The sequence below is a fragment of the Engystomops pustulosus genome, chromosome 5, assembly GCF_040894005.1.
Source record: "Engystomops pustulosus chromosome 5, aEngPut4.maternal, whole genome shotgun sequence".
Taxonomy (NCBI): Eukaryota; Metazoa; Chordata; class Amphibia; order Anura; family Leptodactylidae; genus Engystomops; species Engystomops pustulosus.
The window spans coordinates 85,163,728-85,189,286 of record NC_092415.1 but is presented as its reverse complement, the minus strand read 5'-3'; the positions used below and the strand labels follow the sequence as shown (position 1 = coordinate 85,189,286).

At 38.9% G+C, this 25,559-nt stretch overlaps 1 protein-coding gene across 5 annotated transcripts in view; it reads right to left on the bottom strand.

The window, feature by feature from the left end:
• Nucleotides 1–387: 387 nt before the first annotated feature.
• LOC140133017 (enoyl-CoA hydratase EchA19-like) overlaps nucleotides 388–25,559 on the bottom strand; it is a 58,236-nt gene continuing 33,064 nt past the window's right edge. For 4 of the 5 annotated variants that reach the window (XM_072152556.1, XM_072152554.1, XM_072152553.1 and 1 more), the window contains exon 6: nucleotides 388–1,325. In XM_072152556.1, coding sequence (XP_072008657.1) covers nucleotides 1,105–1,325 — 221 coding nt within the window. In that variant the 3' untranslated portion in view covers nucleotides 388–1,104. The remainder of the gene's footprint in view (nucleotides 1,326–25,559) is intronic. The other variant, XM_072152552.1, reaches the window with a different exon arrangement.

The following is a 25,559-nucleotide window of genomic DNA, read 5'->3' as shown; positions in this document are numbered from 1 at the left end:
CAGTGTTTCAATGTAGGGGTATTGACCATGTTGGTATAAACCAAGCATGCATGATTCAGGGTCACTAGAGGCTGTGAAGCTTCTACATGGGATCATACTCCGCACATACTGTTCTAGGCGTGTATATCACCCCAGCGTGGAGAGATCCATGCTGCTGCTCTGGGACTCCACTTTTTCTGTCCTGTTAAGGGAAACAGATGTTGAGCAAGTACTGTACCTTTATTTTGCAACTTAAAGATGCCAACCTTCTCCCCATGGATTTAGAACTCAGAAGGTGAGTTTTAACTAACTTTATTCTACTATGTAACCTACAGTATTGTAAAGTTATAATTTATAGTATTAAACACATCAGCCAATTACATCAGCCAATCCCTTTTGAAAAAAAGTGAAGCCATATTTAGAAGAGATTTTTGCTAGATTAAAATTTTATTATTATTTTTACATAGAGCACCATTAATTCCATTGTTCTTTACATTATTTTCATTCATTTGCATTTAAGAACAAGTTAGTTTGAGAGACACAAAACTAGACTTTAATGCCACAAGAGAGAGTTGGACCCTGCTATGAGAGCTCACAATCTATATGGGAGAGGTAGATGGAAACATCAGGTGAGGGAGTATAGTAGTGTGGTTATTATATGTTGGAGGCAATTCTAACAAGGTGGGTTTTCAGGTTACAATTCAAGGTTTGGAAAGTGGGGGCAGTATGACATGGTTTGGTAGAAGGTTTGGGACATGTATGGGAGAAGTCTTGGAGATAGTTAAGAGACAAGCAGTAGAAGAGCAAAGCTCTAACAAAGTTCTTTTGGGGATCAGAGATTATGCGTGGGGTGTATTTTACAAGACTGTAAAATTTTCATATATCCTGCCGTTAAAGGAAATCTACCACCAGGATCAAGGATGGTAAACCAAGCACACTGACATACTGGTGTGTGCAGGATCTACTCCTCTTTTTTCTTCTTATGCCCACCAGGCTACAGAGCCGGGAGCCTGATGGGACTCCAGACTCCGTAGCTCTTAATTGAGAATCTTTACATATTATTCTGTACGTACAAAAAGTAGATTGATGCCTTATCCACCACCCTCTACTGGAGTAGAAAAAAATCTAAAACTTTGCTTTCCTCCCTTCACCAGCAGCAAATCTGCTTGCACCACGAACTGACTCTTCAGCCAAAACTTCTGCCCCATGGTCAAATTCAAACTGCAATGCATCTGTGAAGCTTGTGGCATCAAAAGTGCTGTAATAAGCAGACGCTCTATCGCTACGCATGCACAGCTGAGGGAAGGCTGAGATCTGTTTTGCTAACTCAATAGCATGTTGAAGGCCTAAAACATGGAAAAAATAGGGAGTTAGTAGTGATATTAATAATAATACATAACAATAAGGAAATTGTATACATGTTTTGATACTTAGCTAAAAAGACATACGAGGTAATTAGGTAAAATAGCTGTTCTATTAAGAACTTTTACTAGTAATGGATTGGTTTAACTGACTTAATGGATAGTGTACACAGTATACAGTATATAAACAGGATATCAATCATATAAATTAAAGCCTTAAACTAGGTAATTTTGTTGTGTGCATCATACACATTAACCCCTTCTGGTCTAAACCATTTTAGGGCCTTAGGACCATTTTTAAAATTTGCAATGTGTCATTACAGGGGGTTTGTAATGCTTTAACATATCCAGGGGATTTTGAGATTGTTTTCTCATGTACTTTTTGATAATATCTTTTGTGTTTAGTTATGAAAAAAATTGAAATTTAGCAAAAATTTCTAAAAATTATTCATTTTCAAAGTTCCAAATTTTCTGCTTTTCAGGCAGATAGTCACAGCACTCAGTAACTTTATAACCAACATTTCCCAAATGTCTGCTTTATATTGCGTGGCTTTTTTTTGCATCCTCTCTCTTTTCTAGGTTGTTAGGAGGATCACAATTGTGGGTGCAATTTTTCTCATTTTTATGAAAATCGCAAAAACACTTATTTAGAGGCACCTGCTCAGCTTTAAGTGACTATGAGAGGCCTAAATAGCAATAAAACCCCATAAATTATGCCATTCTAGAAACTCAACCCCTCAATGTCTAAAAGATCAACTTTAAGAAGTGTGTTAACCCTTTTGATGTTTCACAGGGGTTAAAACAAAATGGAGGTGTAATTTACAAGCTGTATTTTTTTTTTAGACACTGTATTAATTTTGGTCAAAAATTAAATCGTCACACAGTATTAAATGAGAAAAACTCCACAAAAGTTTGAAACCCAATTTCTCCTAAGTATGAGGATGCCCCATATGTGTTGGTAAACAGGCTATAAAATGTTTACTTTTTTGTAATTTGGACATATGGGGGATTATTTTTTTTGTGGATGAGATCCACTTTTCAGGTACATCATTTCCGGGGGATTCAATAGCTAATTATCAGATTTTATTAACTCTTTCTTTCTGGTGGTTAAAAAAATAATTAATTCTTGTTTATGGTTTTTATAATTTTTTTTCCCGGACGTTTACCCTAAAACTAATGTGTGATCTTTAGTCAAGTCATCACGATTACGGCGATACCCCATTTATATAGCTTTTTTATGGTAAACTTGTTTTGCAGAATATAGAGCTCATTTTTGGAGAAATCAGCTTGTTTTTGCAATACCATTTAACAATGCACATAATGCTTATATTTTTTGTTTACAGAGCTGTTTAACCCTTAATGACCGCCGTATCGGCTTTTTATGGCGGTCATTAAGGGTACTTCTTCTGACGCGTACGCCTTTCTACGGCAGCGCGTCAGAAGAAGATTTCGGGACACCGGGCCCCGCTGGTGATATCACAGCCCAGTCCCGGCACTAACACCCGGGATCGGAAAAACTCCGATCCCGGGTGTTTAACCCCTTACACGCCTCGGTCAAGCATGACCGCGGCGTGTAAGCGTGTCCCCCGCTGCCCCGGGTCCCAACGAGTGACCCGGGGCTGTCGGCTCCTCTCTGTGCCGGGTTCTGCCTTCCTGGCAGGACCCGGCTGTAAGTAACTGAGCATGCGTGGCATGCTCAGTTACTTACACTATACACTGCAATACAAGTGTATTGCAGTGTAAAGGCTTGAATAAGCGATCGGATGATCGCTTATTCAAGCCAAGAAGTAGAAAATGTATAAAAGTAAAAAAAAAAAAAATTAAATCTTTTTATAATATAATTAAATAAATAAATAAAATAAAAGTCTCATAATCTGCCCAGTAACACATAAAATGCAAATAAAGTAAATAAAACACAAAAACACGTATCACCGCGTCCGTATTAATCTGTACAATAAATCTAAATCAATATTGAACCCGCTCGGTGAACTACGTAAAAAAAAACTCGAAAAACTTCCCATAATATACAATTTTTCATCAAACACCATCACAAAAAATGTTCTAAAAAGTGATCAAAAAAAGTTACGTTCCCTAACATGATACGACTGAAAAGAACAACTGTTTTCGCAAAAAATAAGCCCTCAACAAGATCTGACAACAGAAAAATACAGAAGTTATGGCCCTGAAAAGTTGTCAATAGTAAAAACAATGCGATTTTCTCCAATATTGGTTTTGCTCAGGAAAATTGAGCAAAAATAAGAAAAACTGTATCAATGAGGTATCACCGCAATCGTAGTGAACCAGAGAATAAAGATAAAATATTATTTTTACGTTACGGTGAGCGGGGGTAAAAAAATGCTAACAATCCAAAATAAAAATTGATGATTTTGTTTGTCCCCCTTGAAATAGTTAATAAAATCTCATGAATAAGCTTTAGACTCCCAAAATGAATTATCTATACATTGTATATCATCCCGTAAATAATAAGACCTCATATGTTACCAAAAAAAATAAAAATTTATAGGTTGTACAATGTGACAATACAAATCTGCTGTGAATGGCGCCTCCATTCATTCTATACTCGGCCGTGCGCCCATACAGCAGTTTACCACCATGTATGGGGTATCAGTAAACTCGGGAGGAATTGGGCATCAAGCGTTGCAGTGCGTTTCATCAGTTAATTTATTCTGAAACTGTCAGTTTGGCCTAAATTAATGTATTTTCCAAAAAAATTCTATAGTTTCTAAATCGCAAGTCCATATTTTTTAACCCATGTGAAACACTTAAAGGGTTAATAGACTTAATAGAAGTTGTTTTACATATGTTGAGGCGTGAACTTTCTATAGTGGGGTAATTTATGGGGTTTTAATATTATTTAGGCCTCTCAAAGTCACTTGAAAGCTGAGTTGTCACTCAAAATGTAAGTTTTGGCAATTTTCATGAAAATAAGAAAAATCGCACCTAAAGTTCTGCGCCTCATAACATCCTAGAAAAATGACCGGAAGCATAAAATATCATCTCAACATAAAGCAGACATTCCGTAAATGTTAATCAAACTTTTTGGGTAGTTTTACATCTTGTCTGGAAACCAGAACATTTCAAACTTGGAAAATGAAGAATTTTTACAAACTTTTGCCAAATTCCCACTTTTTTTCAGAAAGAAACGCAAAACTTATCACTTAAGTTTTAGAACTAACATGAAGTACAATGTGTCACGAGAAAACATTCTCAAAATCACCCAGATATGTTAAAGCGTTCCGAAGTTATAACCAATTATCGTGAGACATGTCAGATTTGAAAAATCGAGTCTGGTCATTGAGCTGAAAACTAGTGTCGGTGATAAGGGGTTAAGAACTTATTTTTTGATGACAAGCTGTACTTTTTTTTGGTGTCATTTCAGGGTAATTGTTACTTTTTGATAACTTTTTATGCACATTTTACGAGGTCAGATGTGAAAATTTCATTTTTGTGCATTTTTTGTGCTTTTTTTACGGCGTTCACCGTAGGAGTTCGGTGACAATTTTATTTTTGTGTACGGGTTGTTATGGACATTATGTTGTATTTTTTGGGGCGATTTTCACTTTTTTATGCTTTATTTGATTATTACATTGGAAGGGACTTAAGGGGACGTTTATTCTTTTTTAATAATTTTTTTACTTGCAGTTTTTTTTTTAAATTTTGTTTTATGTTTTTATTTAGGTGGGACATTAACAAGGGATCATTTGATCACTTATTCATTGTAATATACTGCAATACTAATGTATTACAGCATATAACAGTGGTGGCGAACCTATGGCACGGGTGCCAGAGGCGGCACTCGGAGCCCTATCTGTGGGCACCCAGGCCATCACCCAGAATGAAGTTCACCAGACAGGACTCAAAGAATTTTCATGTAGAATCTTCTTGCAACGATAGACAAATTTGCTCTCCTCCTTTTAACTGCATTGGTGTCCTCAGAAGGCTGATATGATTGAAGTTGTTAAAGAACAGGGAAATTAAATTATTGCCTAAATTGTTGCGTTGGCACTTTGCAATAAATAAGTGGCTTTTGGTTGACGTTTGGGCACTCAGGCTCTAAAAGGTTAGCCATCACTGGCATATAACATAGTCAGCCAATGCATTCTGCATAGGCTGACAGCTGCACTGTTAGATCGTGCTGCAAGGCTGCTACTGAAGGCAGCCCTGGGGTCCTTATCGGACCTAAAAGTTGCCAGAGCAACGATCGTTATGCCGATGCACTATAGGGGTCTTTAGGGTTTAACAGGCGGGATCGCGATAGTAGCAATCAAGGCTGTTACTGCGGCATCCCAGCTACTGCCGGGATCCTGCGGTGATCGCATGGGCACAGCTTCTCACACACAGGACTCTTTAGCACCTAGAACAATGATTTTGGAATTATTTAAAATGACTTAAACTCCTCTCAGCTCATTTTCACATGACTTTGGAGGTGTTATTTTTTTTAAAGGTAAATGGACACTATGTAATATAAAAGAGGTAATTCTAGAAAGTAAATGTCATACCCTACATGGGGGGTTGTTAGTTTAGTGGTGTAAATGCTCATGACAGGTTCCATTAAAAGAATATGTTGTATGATGTAATATATTAGGTCCCTATATCTGTCCTTATTCACATAAGTGTTCAGAAATAAAATATCTCAGCATTTTTTTTTATTAAAAATGAGATTTTCCAGGCCAGACACTCCAATAAAGTAATATGAAATAATGAGTCAAGTTCACTTCTGTTTTTATATAAATTAAATGACGAAAACAGCACCACTGGAGAGTAATAGTTAGCAATTAGATGATATTAGAAACGAAGATCGTTTTTTGCAGGTGGCTTTCCACTATAAGAATACTAATGTATACACCATGTTAGACTATAAATAATATTTTTGCACTCTTGGTAGATACACCACTAGATGAATGAAATACATTTTCCCTGATAAAATTATGTTATTTTGCTCCTGAAGCTTATGTCTGCATTTTACCATCTTAATGTCAGTCTCCACCCGTACATCCTTAAGTTACTATGACCTGCCAGGAAAAACATGCCAAATGTCATTCTACTTTGCTTACAGTATATTCGGCAAACGCCACTTGATTTTATTAGCATTAGTTTTAAAGATAGCCCATTACCTGCCAACCAAAACACTCATATTTTAATTTGATTCAGGGCAACAACATGCCCAGGGTGCAAGGCAGCTGCACTGAGTCTGTAGAGACATTAGTCACCTCTTGGATGAAATGATCGTAGTTTCGGGAGGTCTGAATAATGTTCTGTGCTGTAATATTGTACACTTCATACGTGATCACCTCCCTTGGTTTCCCTTGTATACAACTTGTGCAGTACACATACAAACATAGACATCATGCAGCAAATGTCTTGGCCTTGAGTTCTGAAGCACATCTCAACTCTACTGTGTAGTGCAAATCATAACAGATCCAAATGAGATAGAAAATGGACATTTTCCAGGTTTAAAAGACTAATGCTGCAAATGGTAGAACATCTGGCTGAGAGGAACACATCCCAAATACAGAACATCAACTAGAGGCTGCTATTGCGTACTCCCAGACAATATATAGAACTCTATGCTATGTAAATCTACAGTTTAGGGTTTAACTCTATCAGTGCCTGATAGAAAAGGAAAAGCAGGAGTTTCAGAATGAACATTGAAGGTTCATTTATCCATAGGAGACTGTACAAGATAAGTGCAGTGCTCAACTATAAAATGCAGTCCACCAGGATTTACCGTAATAAGTGGCAGAAAGTAATCAGAACCTTACAGCCCAGGTGTACCCAGGTGTACCCAGAATCCCCTTTCAAGAACAATAAGGTCTTTGAGTTGGTATGATATATTGAGCCATTGTATCAGTACTATGCCTATCAGAAGCAGTCATACTGTACATACATGTATTGCACCAATGTACGGTATACTTTAGAACCCATTAGGGGACACTTATCATGAGTCAGACCTCTGCTGCTTTAATAAATCTGTTCGCAGTGTTCTTCGGCTCACAAAAAAGGAACTTTTTTTGCCATTTATAAATTTGGCAATTTGGAGAGGTAGGTTATAAAAGGAGGAAAGAGGCGTAAATAATGATTGAAAGTAGGAACCTTGAACAGCATTGTTAAGAGGCGCCTGGAGCGCCAGATGCTAATTTTAAAACTAACTTTGGCAGCAATACTAAAGTTTTATGCCTAACAAAAAGATCCTGCAGATGTATTAAAACCCATGTATGTCTGTGACTTCTGCTAAAAACTAGAAGCAGTTTTCCTTTAAGTAGTTTAGCAGGAAGAAGAGGACTGATAACAAGTCAAGTCTTCAAGTCAAGTCAAGTGTTCAAGTCTGTATGTATGGCAAGTGACTGCCGAGTCAGCCACAGCTTTAGAAAGAGGCACCTTTTTCATAAAAAAAAAAAAGCTTGGAAAATTCTTGTGAGGGTCAAAATGAGCACAAGGAGTCAATCATGTTGACTTCTTGTTAAAGAGAACCTGCCATGCAAATTAACCAACCCAAAATAAAGGCTTCATTAAAAATTATAATTAAAGGGCATTGCCCATAGGGTGTATTCACGCATGGAATTCTCACAACAGGTGAGATGAGGAGATTTGCCTGATTACATTGCTTTTACACAAATCACAGCATGCCTCCATGGAGAATGGGGAAAAGTATAAATCCATGGTAGATGGGGAGGAACAGAAGTTCATGGAGACTTCTGTGATGTCATGTGATCAGATGTATGCATGGTGTACAGTTTGCTAATGTTAGGAAGCTAAAGGACCTGTGATTATGTCCCTCTGGTCACATGAAATGCTGAGAAGAAGCATGGGACATGGGGAAGAGTAGATGGAAAGGGTCGGCTAAGCAGCACAAGCCTTCTCTGAAGCCAGGGAATATAATATAAAGTTGATTTATGTGGATGTAAGGGAAACAATTTTTAGCTAAAAGAAGGGTGTCAGTTAGTTAATAGGGCTCTACAGGAACCTGTCACTAGCTGTATATGTGAAGATGTGGTGACAGGTTTCCTTTAACCACTTAACGCCGCAGCCTTTTTTTTTGTTTTTGCGTTTTCATTTTTCACTCCCCACCTTCAAAAATCTGTAACTTTTTTATTTTTCCATGTACAGAGCTGTGTGACGGCTTATTTTCTGCGTAACAAATTACACTTCAAAATGTTGGTATTTAATATTCCATGCCGTGTACTGGGAAGCCGTATTCTTGTGGGCTTGGATTTTACGGATTTCACTGTACGCCCCAAATGACACATCTACTTTATTCTTTGGGTCTATACGATTACGGGGATAACAAATTTATATAGGTTTTATAATGTTTTCATACATTTAAAAAAATTAAAACCTCCTATACAAAAATTTTTGGGGGGATTTTGCCATCTTCTGGTGCTAATAACTTTTTTATACTTCGGTGTACGGAGCTGTGGGTGGTGTAGTTTTTTGCAGATTTTGATGACGTTTACAATGTTATCATTTTTAGGACTGTGCGACCTTTTAATTACTTTTTATAGAATTTAATTTTTTTTTTAAATGGCAAAAAAGTGACATTTTCAACTTTGGGCGTGATTTTCCGTTACGGGGTTAAACGGAGTGAAAAACTATTATCATATTTTGATAGATCAGGCATTTTTGGACGCGACGATACCTAATGTGTTTATGATTTTTACTGTTAATTTATATTTATATCAGTTCTGGGGGGGGGTGATTTGAGTTTTTAGGTTTTTTTATTATATATTTTTTTTAAACATTTTTTTTTCTATTTTTACTATTTTTCAGACTCCCTAGGGTACTTTAACCCTAGGTTGTCTGTAAGATCCTATCATATACTGCCATACTACTGTATAGCAGTATATGGGGATTTTACTCCTCATATATTGTGGATGTCTGATAGCACATTGTAATGCATGGGTTAACCCGAAGTATCCTCGGGTCTTCATGAGTCTTCGTGAGACCCGAGGCTGCCATGGCGACGGATCGCCGCTCCCCGACGATCCTCGGAAAGATGGCGGCGCATGGCCAGCTTTGCCGGTGGCGATCAGCAGGAAAACAATATGCAGCAAAGACTTACCGGCTATGGAGAGGGCTCGACCCGCGAGCCCTCTCCATGCACCGGGACTCGGCATGTGACATAATACTATGTCACATGTCGTTAAGGGGTTAAGAGTATATAAAATGCTCACAGCAATAACTCATTGTAACGTATTATACCTAAAATTGGTTCCATACAAAGGATGGTCTAAGGCAGTGATTTTCAACCAGTGTTCCAAAGCACACTAGTGTGCCGCAACACATGGTCGGGTGTGCCGCGGGGAAAGTTCCCCAAACTATGGTGCCCCCCAGAGGTCGCATTAACGCCTCACCAAGCATCATGATGAGGCACTATTACTCTTCAGAATAATTGCCATGCGTAAAAGTACGCTTGGCAATTATACCCTGTAAAGTCCTGGATAAGCAGACCGGCGCGCTGCGATCGTGGAGAAAAGTATCACTGTGACCGCAGCGCGCGGGCACTGCTCAGCACATGATGCAGTGTCCACAAGACCAATAACAATGCTCCTTTCATGCTGTTAGTATAAAGCAGCATGTAAGGGGCTTTGTTATTGGCTGAGTGCACTGGAGTCTGAACATGTTTCATTAGTTTGTGCGGCTGCCAGACTTCAGCCACACACGCTCCTCTGCTCCACAGTACTGCAGAACCAGGTAAAAAAAAGCCATTTGCTAGCTCCCATCCTGCTACTACCACCTGGCCTTTCACTGTCCTCCAGTCCAAGAAAACCCTGCTGCACACTGCTGTATGGCACTAGCTGCCCTCGGTCCTCCCCTCCCCCGAACAAGCTGCCGCCGTCATGTCCCTACAGTCACGGGAGGTGATATACTGGAGGTCTGGGTAAAGGACAAGTGTGCAGAGATGCATCCATCGTCCTGCTTCTATCCCTCCCTCACACACTGAGCCCAGCATCAGCGATCATCATGGCAGAGGAGCGACAACAAGTTGTGCAGAAGCTCCATCAGCTGGCCCAAGCTCCATCAGCTGCCCCAACTCCCTCAGCTGCCCCAAGCACCCTCAGCTGCCCCAAGCACCCTCAGCTGCCCCAAACACCCTCAGCTGCCCCAAGCTCCCTCAGCTGCCCCAAGCACCCTCAGCTGCCCCAAGCTCCCTCAGCTGCCCCAAGCACCCTCAGCTGCCCCAAGCACCCTCAGCTGCCCCAAGCACCCACAGCTGCCCCAAGCACCCTGAGAACTGTTGAGGAAGAGCTTTGTGTGTGTCTTTCCACCATTCCTGTCAGGATTTCCCTTTTGTGTTTATCTAAACAGGTCCAGGTTTCACCTGAGTGAGTAAAATAAATTTAGAATCTATATTATTAACTATATGTATAATATGACTGTTTTAGTGTCATTTTGTGCTATTTTGGTTGGTGGTGTGCCCCAGGATTTTCTTAGTATAAAAAGTGTGCCGCGGCACAAAAAGGTTGAAAATCACTGGTCTAAGGAGTCTTCATCAAGTGTATTTAAATGTTGCGGACTTTGTCCTCATGACTGATAGGCGGTCAGGTAAAAGGACAATGATCGTGATCCTGATTATTTGTTTGTGACACATTTTTAAAAAAAGATTTCGCAGTTTTTAAAGAACATACAACAAAAAACAAAAGAATACCCACAAACATAGATCACTCCATAAAAAGAAATGTGATACAGAAACGTCATATCATTCTAAATCATGGTGATGATTATTGACACTGATGGAGAGCGATTAGCAATGCTATTCAGTAAAAGAATCTGATAATCTGGTCACATGACCAGCACGCATCAGTGACTAGGGGTGCAAGCTAAAGCACTCAGCGAAGGGCAATCCAGAGAACTGGTGCAGTTCAGGAGAATTCCTGGAGATGTGTGTGAGAGGTTTGAATTAAGATTCAAAGACATTTATCTAACATCACTGGCAGATTGAAGAGCATGGGTTGGGCGATAGACTGAAATGAGAGGGGATTCTTGGAAAATATGCAAAGTTTTCCAGGATGGGATAAGGTAAACCTCTTGTAGGTCTCTTAAAAAGGCCTTGTGTAGTTCATGCTTGATGTCAAAGGAGCTGCCTTACAAGGTAGCTAAAATAGGTGTGGTTTTCCTTATCCCATACAAGAAAACTTGGCATATTTCCCCAGAATCCCCCTAGTGGAGCATCAATGGCTATAAGACTCAACACGCCTACATACAGGACTTAATTGGCAGGAGAACTTTTATTTTGCGATACAAGTTGTAAAAAGGGGCATAGCTTTGTGGATGAGGTTGATTATTTTAACCCCTAGGCGCACCTGGACGTTATAGTACGTCCCAGTGGCTAGATACTTAGCGCACCAGGACATACTATAACGTCCTGCTTCTGGCACCGGCTGACGAACGGAGCCGGTACCAGAAGCAGTGGCTGTCAGTCCCTAAAATGCCACTTTCCCATAAAAACACTTAATAAACTATAAAAAACGCAAACACACAAAAAACCCGCCCCATATTTGGTATTGCCGCGTCTGTAACAATCTATATAATAAAACAGAATCATTACTAGACCTGCAAAGTAAACACCAGGGGAAAAAAACACAAAAAACTTTCCAAAAAAAGATAATTTTTAATTAATACCTTTAAAAAAAATGCTCTAAAAAGTGATTTAAAAAAGTTACGCACTCTAAAATGAGACCACTAAAAAGAACAACTCTTCTCGCAAAAAATAAGCCCCTACCCAGATTTGTCAGCCGAAAAATAAAAAAGTTATGCATATGAAAAGATGGTGATGCAAAAATGAACAAAATTTTCTCCAAATTAGTTTTCAGTAAAATTGAATAAAATACACAAAACCCCCACATATTTGATATCGCTACGTCCGTGACAATCTGCATAATAAAACAGAATCATTATTGCACCCGCAAAGTGAACCTTGTAAAAAACAACCTCAAAAAACTCTCCGAAAAAAGATGATTTTTAATTAATAAAAAATAAAAAAATAAAAAAGTTATGCATATGAAAGTCGGTGATGCTAAAATTAACATTTTTACCAAATTACTTTCTATTCAGTAACAATGGGAAAAAACTTTAAAAAAACCTATACAAATTAGGTCTTTTCATAATCGTGGTGACCCATAGAATAAAAATAATATACTATTATAAACGGCCAAAAAAACCCATGAAACTTTTCCTAAAAATTGATGATTTCCTCCACCAACAAAGAGTTAAAATCTCACCAATTAGCTATAGATGCCCCAAAATTACATACCAGAAAAGTGCATCTCATGTGGCAAAAGAAATAAGCCCCTATAGGTCCACATTAAAAAAAAGAAAAAAAATTATAGCCTGTACAATGTGATGTAGCAAATCTGATCTGGATGGCGCCTCCTTCCCTTCTATGCCCAGACGTGCCCACACAGCAGGTTACCACCACATATGGGGTATCGGTGTACTTGGGAGAAATTGGGTATCAAACTTTGTGGAGCCTTTTTTCGTTTAATCCATTGCAAATGTTTAATTTTCCACCCAAAATGAGTGTATTGTGAAAAAATATTACAATTTGTAGACCGCACCTCCGTTTTGTTTTAACCCCTATAAGACACCTAAAGGGTTAACAAACTTCTTAAAAGTGGTTTTTCATACGTTGAGCGGTGTAGTTTCCATAATTTATGAGTCTCGCTATTATTTGGGCCTCTCAGTGTCAATTAGAAGATGAGCAGGTCCATAAATACAGGTTCTGGTGATTTTACAAAAAATGTGAAAAATGATACCTAAATTCTGAGCCTCATAACATTCTAGTAAAATATGTGGAATCTTAAAAAACCATGGCAACATAAAGCAGACATTTGGGAAATGTAAGAATTTAGAACGTTGAAAATAAAGAATTTTTCCAAATTTTTTCCAAATTTATTTTTTTTTTCATAACTAAACGCAAAAGATTTTATCCAAATTTTTAAACTAATTTGAAGTACAATGTGTCAGAAGAAAACTATCTCAAAATCCCCTGGATATCTCATAGCGTTCCCACGCTATAACCACTTATAGTGACACAGGGCAGATTTGAAAAATAGGGCGGCGTCCTTAAGGCCAAAAGAGGATGAGTCCCGTAGGGGTTAAACTGTATTCGGAAGGAGACGAACAATCAATGCAGTGATTGGCAAAGACTGGAGGCATCTATCTGTGTTGCGTTTGGTCTAATAAACAAGCTTGGCTCCTGCATTAAAGGGGTATTCTCGTCTGGGCACTCACATTCAGTTTCATTAATCTGCCATATGTAAACATTTCTTCAATTTGATGTTATTTAAAAAATATGTTCCTGTGTGAAGATAATTTCTTATAAATGTAGTCATATGGTCCCTTAGAAACGAGATCGTTTCCTCGGATACGACCACCTCTGCTGGAGGGATTGCACAAAGAAACAAAAGGTTATTGTATATAAAATGTCCGGTAGTTACTACATGTCGCACAGCCGCCCTGTGATAATGATTGCTGAAGCTAGGTGGTCCGGCAGGGCTCTTTAGCGCAAGTCTGGCAACCACTGCCAGAGTGTGCCGTGGTCGTATCCGGGGAAGCTATCTGGTTTCTAAGGGACAACATGACTACATTTATGAGAAATTATCTTCACACAGGAACATTTTTTTTAATAACATCCAATTGAAGAAATGTTTACATATGGCAAATGAATTTAATTAAATGTAAATGCCCTGATGGGAATACCCCTTTAAGAATAGATTGGAGAGGAGACAGTTTAGTGAGTGGAAGACCAATTAGTAGGAAGTTACTGTAGTCTAGAGTGTATCAGAGCAACAATTAGCATTTTAGAAGTTTCATTTATAACAATTGGGCAGATTCTGGAGATATTTCTGAGATGCAAGTGGCAAGAGCGAGCAAAAGATTGAATATGCGGTGCAAAGGAGAGGTTGGTGTCCAACAAAACCCCAAGACAGGGGGGCTGCTGCCGCAGTGTTATGGTGATCCCACTGACTGAGAGCATAAGTTTAAGGTTCGATTGGTTAGTAGATGGTGGAAAGACAAGAACTTCAGCCTTACAAAGATCATGTTTCAAGAAAAGAGAGGACATGATGTTTGAGACGTTCTGAAGTAAGGCAGAGGTGATGTCAGTGCAGAATTATATAGCTCGGTATCATCAGCATAAAGATCAGCATAAACCAAATCTGCCTATGGTCTAATGGGGGCAGTATACAGGGAGAAGAGGAACTAAGACTGAGCCCTGAGGAACTCCAACAGTGAGAGGAAGATGAGAAGAGAGAGAGGAAATACATTGAGATCATTTTACCTCATATTATTTTAGCAGTTACTTCATTGCAGATTTTATTAAAAAACAGTTCTCGTAAACAAAAACATGGTAAGTTTTCATAAAATTTACTGAAATGTTCAACAAGTGTTTTCACATGCACTGTTTGTTCCCATAAACATTTGTTTTCATGGCGTACCGCCATAATAGAGAGAGTATAGTACCCATAGTGTGTTAAAGCAGGATTAGCAGTACTGTTAGCTTTTAATAATCATCCAAATATTAGACTGATAGAGACAGTGCAATGTTCTTGTATAGTATTTGACAGGCCATGCACTTGTTTACCTTTCAGCGGGGTGATCCATCAGTATCAGACTGAATTCTGGAACCTTTACCTTCTACAGAGTTACACCCTTGTTATTCTAACAGAGATGATTTACTCTGACAATTTGAACCGACTAAGAATTAATGTAACTCAGTGGAGATTTCTCTTAAAAAGCATTATGCAGCCTGGAAATTCACTAAATACTGTTCAATTGTTTATATCAGCAGATTATAGAAAATTGCATTAGGTTTCATGTGATCTAATGTTCTACTTTTGGTTTTAAAAAGTTACCGTCATTTCAAAAAACTTTTGATATGTTGTAGGGCAGGTAATTTTAAGTCCCTTTGCAATTGGAATAGTTAACTGAATCTTGCGCCTTCCTCTTGTATTCTGCTGCCTTCTCCCTGTTGTCGGGGACTCCTTAGATAGCTGTTGCAAGGCACATTCGGTCTATTTTCCCTACACTTGTATATAAACAAATATTCCACCAGACATAATCACAATCCCCCTCCCACAACACCTCACACTCCACAACAGGCCATGGCAGGAGAGAGAGATTCTCCATGTCTTCAAGTTGTCCCCTCATTTGCTGTGCTAAGGTTTTACTTAGATGGCTAGATACATAGGTAGATAGATATTAGATATATATTAGAAAGATAGATATTATATATATATATATATATAGATATGAGCTAGATAGATATGACATACATAGATAGAAAGATATGATCTAGATGGATAGATAGTTAGAAAGATATGAGCTAGATAGATAGATAGATAGATAGACGAGGAAGAAGTCCAAGCAGCACAAACATAAATCCAAATTGGTGGCTGCAAGTTTATAGGAATTGGGCCATATGTACCTCAAAATATCCAAGGAAAGAACAGCACTCCCACAGGCAGTAGTTGAAGTGGCTCCTTTTTATTCCATAAAATGTGATGTTTCGGCTCTGTTCGAACCTTTTTCAAGCAGTGTACAGGTGACATATGGGGGCTATATATACTAGTATTAGTATTAATACAAGGGTCATGTTTTGTAAGGTTATATGACCCTTGTATGTTAGTATATATAGCCCCCATATGTCACTTGTAGACTGCTTGAAAAAGACTCTAACAGGGCCAAAATGTCGCATTTGATGGAATAAAAAAGATATCATATAATGTGAGATATTAGATAGATATTAAATAGATAGATAGATAGATAGATAGATATGGTGTCATTGGTCAGCAGCAGGTGCTCGTGATGAGGTGACAGGAGGCAGGTCCCGCCTCCTTCTTGCTGATTGTCGTTCTTTTGAGAGCTGGAAACCATGGTTGCTATGGGTCAAAAAAGGTACTAAATGTGGGCCGATAGGCAAATGAATCCCAGATACACCTGGTGCAGAATCTTGTTTTTATTTTTATTTTTTTGCTCAGAATGACGGTTACACTTTTAGATTAACTATAGCCAAGAAAAAAAAAGTTGGTAGTCATTTCTTATCATTTACCTTTCTGTAGAATGCAAAAAGTTGGAGTTCTAAACTAAGCTTTCAACAACATCAGAGAAGCCTCCTCCCTTTCATTATCTAGTTAACTAATGTATGGCCAGTTCTGATGTCCCAGGCCAATATACATAAGATTAGAGGAGGCAATAACCTAAATGTTGTGTCAATTTCTCTTTGAGCAGACCACTCCTTCAAAACTCCTGCTCAAAGTAGTTTGCTGTACCTATTGAATCTTGTCGGATTTAATATATTTCCTCATAGATTTAAAAAAGTAGTGACAATGTTAAACTACAGGTTATAGAGTAGACAACCATTATTGTCCTTCTACAGAACTATAGCATTTTCCTTCCACTTTTTAAGTGTACATGCTTTGGATAAATATAGAAACTAAAATCTAAGTGGTAAAGTGGTTTAATAAGATCTGTCATCACTTGCCACAGTGAGTATTATACCCTCTACGGTATAATACTGTCAGTCCCATTGGACAGTGTTAGAGTATGCATGGACAAACCACCAAGTGTTGTAATGGTTTCATAAAAATTTTATAAGGAATAACAGAGGAACATTATGATGCATAACTATTGGAAATTGATACTCCAGAACAAAGAAAAAAGCATTAGAGCATTTACTAAAATAGCCATGAATAGTGACACCATATAATCATAGCTACTTTTTTGTCATTTACCACTCAGGAAACAAACTATTTTATTATTTATAATAATAAAGTACCATTTATACTCGTGTATAAGTCGAGTTTTTCAGCACAAAAAATGTGCTGAAAAACGTCCCCTCGGCTAATATACGAGTCAATACACAAGTAAAAAATACTTAAAAAATAATAAACTTTTATACGCACACTCCGGTGGCCCCGATGTGCAGCGCTGCTCCCCCAATGTCCGCGCGGCTCCTCTTCAGGCTTCCGCACCCGTCTTCTTTCATCTGTAACATCGTGCTGGGCGCCGCCATGTTTTCCACCCGGGGCGGCGCCTCGTATGATGGCTATGCACCTGCCCGGGGGAGAACGATGGCGGCGCCTTGCAGAAGAAAGAAGACGGACGCGGAAGCCTGAAGACGAGCTGCGCAGACATCGGGGGAGCAGCGCTGCGCATCGGGGCCACCGGAGGGTGAGTATATATTTTTTTTTTAATGCTGGGCTGTATTCTACTGGGGGCAAGCTGTATACTACTGGGGGCAAGCTGTACACTACTGGGGGCAAGCTGTACACTACTGGGGGCAGGCTGTATACTACTGGGGGAAGGCTGTATACTGCTAGGGGCAGGCTGTATACTACTGGGGGCAAGCTGTATACTACTGGGGCAAGCTGTATACTACTGGGGGCAAGCTGTAAACTACGATGGGCAAGCTGAATACTACTGGGGGCAGGCTGGGGTGGCTGTATACTACTGGGGGCAGGCTGTATACTACTGGGGGCAGGCTGTATACTGCTGGGGGCAAGCTGGGTTGGCTGTATACTACTGGGGGCTAGCTGCATACTACTGGTGGCAGGCTGTATACTACTGGGGGCAGGCTGTATACTACTGGGGGCAGGCTGGGCTGGCAGTATACTACTGGGGGCAGGCTGGGCTGGCTGTATACTACTTGGGGCAGGCTGTATACTACTGGGGGCAGGCTGGGCTGGCTGTATACTACTGGGGGCAAGCTGGGCTGGCTGTATACTACTGGGGGCAGGCTGTTTACTATAGGGGGCAGGCTGGCTATATACTGGGGGGGGGGGGGTCTGTGACCAATGCATTTCCCACCCTCGGCTTATACTCAAGTCAATAGGTTTTCCCAGTTTTGGTGGTACAATTAGGGGTCTCGGCTTATACTCGGGTTATGTCTACAGCAGTCAAAAATTCAAAAGGGAAACATATAGTAATAAACGTTATGAATATTTTTTGAACAGTAAGTCCATGGTATGAAGCATTTCACAGAAATAATTTCTTCCTAGCACTAAAGGTTATGAGTAATGCTCATGTCTGGGCTCCCGAACAAACATAACTGCCATACATGGAACAGTTCCCGTATTGGTTCTAGGTCACATCCAATGATTCACCTTGTGACCAGGGATTTGTAAATGTCAGGTGAAAGAATAATAGTAAGTTTAATAAAAAACTGGATTCTAAGAAGGGTAAATTGTGTAGATAAGCGTCAAAGGATTTTCACATGACCGTATAGTTGATTAAGAAAGTAACAGCTCCAATGCTAGTTTTATTCTGAAACTAAATTATATAAAAAATATATATCATTTTGGAAAATATTACCAAAGTTTCTTCTGTACATGAGGAAAAAGAAATCCTCTTAATCGAGCAGTAAAGTCTTTACATTCTTTAGTGGCAGTGATGAGTCAGAGTTTTGACCCAGTCTGGCATGAAACCCAAATGACAAAATTTTTATGTGAGGCTTAGCATGACTTAGGCCAGCTGTTGACGGAATAGCAGACTCTTAAGTGAGCTTAGAGAATATTATCTGGTTGAGTATGTGACCCAGAAATTGTACTATATTTTTTCCACCAAGTAAAAATACTCCTCTTTTGGGCAAGGAAGTGTATGAAATTTCAGAAATACAAATAAATTATTTATAGGTATTTATAATGTTAACAGATGGCTATTTAGGAAAGAAAATCATTACAGCTGCTGTTTTATATACTTGCAGTAATCGTAGTAATCTAGTATCATGTGCTAACACCTTCCCGACATTGGACGTAATAGTACTGCATTGAGCGATGTGCAGTACTATTATCTCCAGGTTAAAATTGATGTCTCCTTTCTAAAGTATTTTCAGTAACCCATGAAAACTGTATAAGAAAGCAATAACTTGCCCCACTATCGACATATATTTGATGTTTCGGTCAATGCGACCTGCCTCTAGCTGTGGGATACACATGTAAACAGATTATAATGAATACAGTTAATAGAGATTAAACACATCTATGTACATGAATATAGAATAATTTAAAATAGCAAGGAATTGTGAGCATATAACAAAAATTGCATAAAACAAAATCATAAAAATTTAACATACAGTTGAACATATTGTGGAGTGTCAAACTTCCTTGTATGTGGTACATCAGAATATATAACAGAATAATAAACACAGAAAGGTGTATATAAAAAACAACAGGATAACTGTACGCACTATAGAGAAAAGAAATTTTATTGTAAAATTTGTGGTAGCCATAATGAATCATAAGAGCCCAGGGCAAACATGTTGTGAATATATAGGGTATTTAAGCAGTAATATAATGTTAACAATATATAAGGTATTTAGTGATTTATAAAGACTATTCTTAAATCTACTTAAAGGACACCTGTCATCAGGTCTCTGTCACTATTTCTGTCACCTCTACCTGTTGGAGCAGATCACAAGGATCCCATCCCAGGCTTTATCTAGTTATTTCATACATTAATCATTGTAAAATCATCTTTTCTTTATTATGTAAATGAGACTGGTCACATGGTCAGAGGCAGTGATGTCACCCCTGTTACCCCTCCCCTCTCCTCCCCCTGCTCATGTCTGTGTGTAATGTATAGTAAAGCATTGCTAGTGTGTGAGCTGCATCTGCTGATATGCTGCATCCTCTTAATACACTAAGGGTGTGGCTGTACCTCCCACTCATGAATAGGCTGGACAGCTTGAATATGATAATGACTCATTGGACATCTCACAGGTCATTTGCATACAGCTTTAGGACCTCATTGCTTTGGTTTACAGGCATGTAGAGGGACAATGAAGAGATAGAGGCAATGCTTTCTTATGGCAGTTTATGAAAATATATTTAGATTAGGGGGGTTATTTTGCATGACGGGTTCTCTTTAAGGTCGTACAGGCTTAACCCCTTAAGGATGCAGGGTTTTTTTCGCTCATTTCTCGCTCTCCACATTCAAAAATTCATAACTTTTTCATTTTTCTGTGTGAGGGCTTATTTTGTGCGTAACAAATTTTACTTCTGCGTCACATCATTTATTATTCCATGCAGTGTACTGGGAAGCTGGAAAAAAATTCCAAAGGTGGAAAAATGTTTTAAAAAAAAACCGTTTGCGTCACGTTCTTGTGGGCTCAGTTTTTACAACTTTCACAGTGCGCTCCAAATAACAACTCTACTTTATTCTTTGGTTCGGTATGATCATAGTTATACCAAACCTATACAGGTTTTATTGTGTTTTAAAACTTTTTCAAAAGTTAAACGATTGTGTACAAAAAAAAATAAAACATTTTGCCATCTTCTGACGCTAATAACTTTTTCATACTTTGGTGTACAGAGCTGCGTGATGTGTCATTTTTTGTGAAATGAGACAACATTTTGATGTCTGTGCAACATTTTGGTCACTTTTTATTCCATTTGTTATGTAATGTAAAATGATGTAATAGTTGTGTTTCGGACATTTGAGTGCTATTTTCCATTATGTGGTTCCCCGCCGCCAATAACAGTTTTTATATTATGATAAATCGGTCATTTTGGGACGTGGCGATACATATTGTGATTTTTACTGTTTATTAAGTTTTATATCAGTTCTGGGGATTTGAACTTTTAGGTTTTTTACTTTTTTTTAAATATTTTTGAAACTTTTTTGAAACTTTTTTTTTTTACTATTTCTTAGATAAGTTATAACCCTATAACCCTAGATTGTCTGATCGATCCTACCATATACTGCAATACTGCTGTATCGCAGTATATGGCATTATTGCACAGTATTCATTACAATGAGCCACTGGCTCATTGTAACGAATCTTCAGAAAACAGACAACCTTGGGTCTGACGAAGACCCGAGGCTGTCATGGCAACCAATCGCTCACACGCCGCAGGGTTTTAAATGGCATCGGCAGCTTTGCCGGCTGTATCGGAAGGGTTAATAGCTGTGATGGGTGCTAGCACCGACCGCGTTTATTAGCGGTGGGGGTTTCCTGCAATATGCAACAAACCCCACCTGTGTATGAAGAGGGATCAGCCCGTGAGCCCTCTTTATACACCCCCCGCACCTCTGCGCCGTTGAGCTACTTGAGTGACAGAGAACGATGTGCCTCCTCAGACTGATGTGTCAAGAGTAAAAGTAGGCATTAGCACTTAATATCCGATTTGTATTTTGGGATCTTATCTCTCACATGTTGTATACAGGCGGCCTACTTAAGAACACCCGACTTATAGACGACCCCTAATTACAAACGGACCTCTGCAGGTTTACTTTACTTCAGTTCCAGGCTACAATAATCAGCTGTAACCGTTGTTAAATGTGTCTGTAATTAAGGTTTATTGTTAATCCTGGTTCTTATGACAACCCAACATTTTTAAAATTCAATTGTCACAGAGACAAAAAAAAAATTTGGCTGGGGTTACAATTATATCCCATTATATCATCCCATTAATATATGTATATTTCCTAAGATACACATGAGGCTCGAAACCCCCTCAGGAAGGCACACTGTGGCCGCTACTAATTCCCATTTATCCCCAATGGCTAAATTTCTTAAGAGAATTTTCACCCGACTGGTGAAAAAGTCGACAGCTTTTTTCTATTAGACACCAATGAGCTTCTGTTACTCATAAAAATGATTAGTCCTATTCCCAAGCCTATATGAGGCTATTGATCTATATGAGGCTATTGGCTATTGTGTGACTTTTAAACACTTATTCTTAAAGAAAACTCCAGATCCGTGGCACCGCTATGGGGTCAAACGTAGCCTATGCTATTGCCTAGATGGCATACTTTGAGGAACACTATATACCTACATGCTATATTTCAGGCACATATCATCACATGGCACAGATATATGGATGATATTGTGTGCATATGGGCTAGTTTATTAAAATCCTTTTAAGAATTCCATGAGTTGATCAATAATATTTGACCAGAACTTAAAGGGGTATTCGGCAAATTAATGGTATTGTTTGTATAAGGAAAAGATATACAGTTTTCCAATAAACTTCCTGTATCAATTTCTCAAGGTTTTCTAGATCTCCACTTGCTGCCATTCTATAGAAAGCTTCTATGTTTACTTGCAGTGGACAGACATCTGACCATGGTCACACCGGTGCACGGCTCATAATATATCACACAGCTCTCATTACTCTCTGTGATGCTAACAATCTGTGCAGCTGTGTGAATGACATCAAGCAGAGATCTAGAAAACCGTGAGGAATTGATACAGAAAGTATATTGGAAAATGTAATAAATCTTCATTACAAACAATAATGTTTATTTGATGAAATGGGAATACCCCTTTAAATTTACAATTCACTATGAGCAACACAGGATAATTATTTTGGATACAAGACTGATTAAATCCCCTGAAGGAAATCCTACAGAGCAAAAGAGCTCTTCCCATGTCCCAGATTGAGTCAAAAAAAAAAAATTGTCTGATCCCAATCAACTTTATGCCAGGACACAGAAAAGGTATTATACATTTCGAACATGAGGCTAGCCTACAAAGATCCTCAGAACAGCTAAGCAATACAGAACTAGTCCCAGAATACCCAAAGTCAAATGCAAAACTTTTGTCCACCAGGTCCAACCTACAATATTTAGATTACATAAAGCCATTATATTGCTCTGGCCCCAGTACTTACCTTACAGGCTCCAGTGACATCACTGGATGTCACTCCTCTCCATAGACGTGAATGTCACGGATGTCACTTTTGCCCGGGGGTTGGCACGGTCGTATTGAAGGCTGCATGCACTGCAGGAATCTCCACATGCCATCTTTCCTACTACACTCAGCTCCTCCACTCTGGTATTTAAGACCAGCCCACCGCCTCTTCCTCAGCGTTCTCTCCACATCCAGTCATTTACCGCCACTGTCCAGATGTTTCATCCAATTTAAGCCACAGGTTAGACATCTTACTTACTTACTTGCTTACTTTCTCTATTCTCATCTTTTCAGCCTGCAGTAATCCGTTGAGTTTGTTCAATAAATGTATAAAGGTATAATTATAGCCTATTAAGCCTGTACAGCCTTATATAGAATTATACAAGAAGAGCCCAGATAAATCCCTTAGCCCTTAAACATTATATATGCTTCAAGTTATATTACTGCTCAGCCTGTGTATGCCTTACACAGAATTATGCACGGCTTGTCTGCCCTGGGCTTGTCTGCCCTGGCCATTATGGTTACTACATATTCTACCATTGCTTTTCTTACCTCTATAATGTGTAACGTTATCTTATTTTCCTTATGCAGCACACCTTTCTGTGTTTATTATTCTGTTATATATAAAATTATGTATTTGAAATTGCAATGTATATGTACAACCACTTGCACCCTGTGTCAACCGGTATATACCAAAAAAATCACAAAAAAGAACCATAAGTGTCAGTACGGTCACCACTACATAGGATTTTTGATTATATGATTTATTTTTATATTTAAAAAAATCTCACAGTCCATCAAAATTCAAAATCACATATACCTATATGTGCTATGTAATAGGCATATGTGATACCACCATTGACGGATTGTGAATATTTTTTAAATATATAAAGAAATAATATAATCAAAAATCATGTGTAGTGCTGACTGTGCTCACACTTCTTTTTTATTATTCTATTATAACTTGATGTACCCCATATGAGGAAATTGGAAATTCCACAATTGTATGTTCAATTTTTATGATATTGTATGATGCAGGTTTCTGTTATATGATCATATTTTCCTGCTAGTTAAAAATATTCTATATCAATTTACATAGATAGCGCTCCTCCTCCTCTCCATTTGCCTGTTTGATCTTAGGGCGGTTTTATTCACTGTATTCAATATAATCTGTTTACATGTGTATCCCACAGTTTCTGAGAAAGGTCGAATTGAATAAATAAGAAAATATTTCACTGTAAATTTGAGTGGTGATTTATCCCTTTCTTATACAGCAACATGGTGGTACCCTGCTTGTGCACTTAAATTCCCTAAGGCAGTGATGGCAAACCTTTTAGAGATCGAGTGCCCAAAATGAGACCCAAAAAACACTAGCTTTTCCCAAAGTGCCAACACGGCAATTTAGGCAGTAACAAACTTATTGCTACCAGAATCTTTGAGCTCCAATCCGACCCTGTCCACACCTTTTCACTCTTTGGACAGGACCAAGCAGCACATGATGGGTCACTTTAAAATAGCAGGGCACTACTTGGGCTACCTGAGACTGCAGGAAGATGCCATGTCTGGCAAACTCTGTGCCTGGGAGACAGCCTGTGTGCCCACAGAGAGGCCTTCGAGTGCCATCTCTGGCACCAGTGCCATAGGTTCGCCACCTCTGCCCTAAGGTGTGACGTGTATGATTATCTGGCCCACAAAAACTGTTTCTCACCAGGTTTGAATGAGCAAAATCTCAAATTTCCAAAGTGGTATAAGGCTTTTGGACCTAGTTGCCATTGTTACTTCTATGTTGCTATAACAAATCTGTATACAGTATTGAAGACAGGTCTCTCTCTCCTCTCTTCTCCTGTTGTTTACACAGCTGTGAGTGTTAGCCATTCCTGGTCTCTCCCTGACTGTAGTATGCTATGAGCATTATATTCAAACATGAAACTGAATGAGAAGGGGTTAATGCTCACTTCCAAAGCTGCTTAAAGGAAACCTGTCACCAGGAGACCCATTTTTAGCACTCCCCCAGTCCCCACAGAGCATAGTACATACACTACCAAAGTGTTTTTGTATTAAAAATTGGTTTTACAGAAAAAAAAGATATGTTATATTGTACCTTTCATGGGAGGGGCTGGAAAGGAGCAGTCCCCCCCCCCACCCTTGGGGAACACCTTCTCCATGTGACCTTTTCAAATATATGAAAACACCCACCACTGGGCTTAGCAAAGCCCTCTGCTCCTCTACAGCCAATCCCGAGTGAGGGGAGTTATTCATATATTTGAAAAGGTCACATGTTTCCCAAGGGTGAGGGGGGAAACTGCTCCTTTCCAGCCCCTCCCAATTGGCAACTGCCTAGTCACACAGCAGATGCTAATGAAAGGTACAATATAACAATACAAAAACACTTTGGCAGTGTATGTACTATGCTCTGTGGGGACTGGGGAAGTGCTAAAAATGGGTCTCCTGGTGACAGGTTCCCTTTAAACACGCATAGGTAGATTAAATGTAAGCTAATGCAGCTTCCATAGACACAAAGTATACAGGCGGGAACACACATCTCTATGGGAGGGAGAAGCTTGATT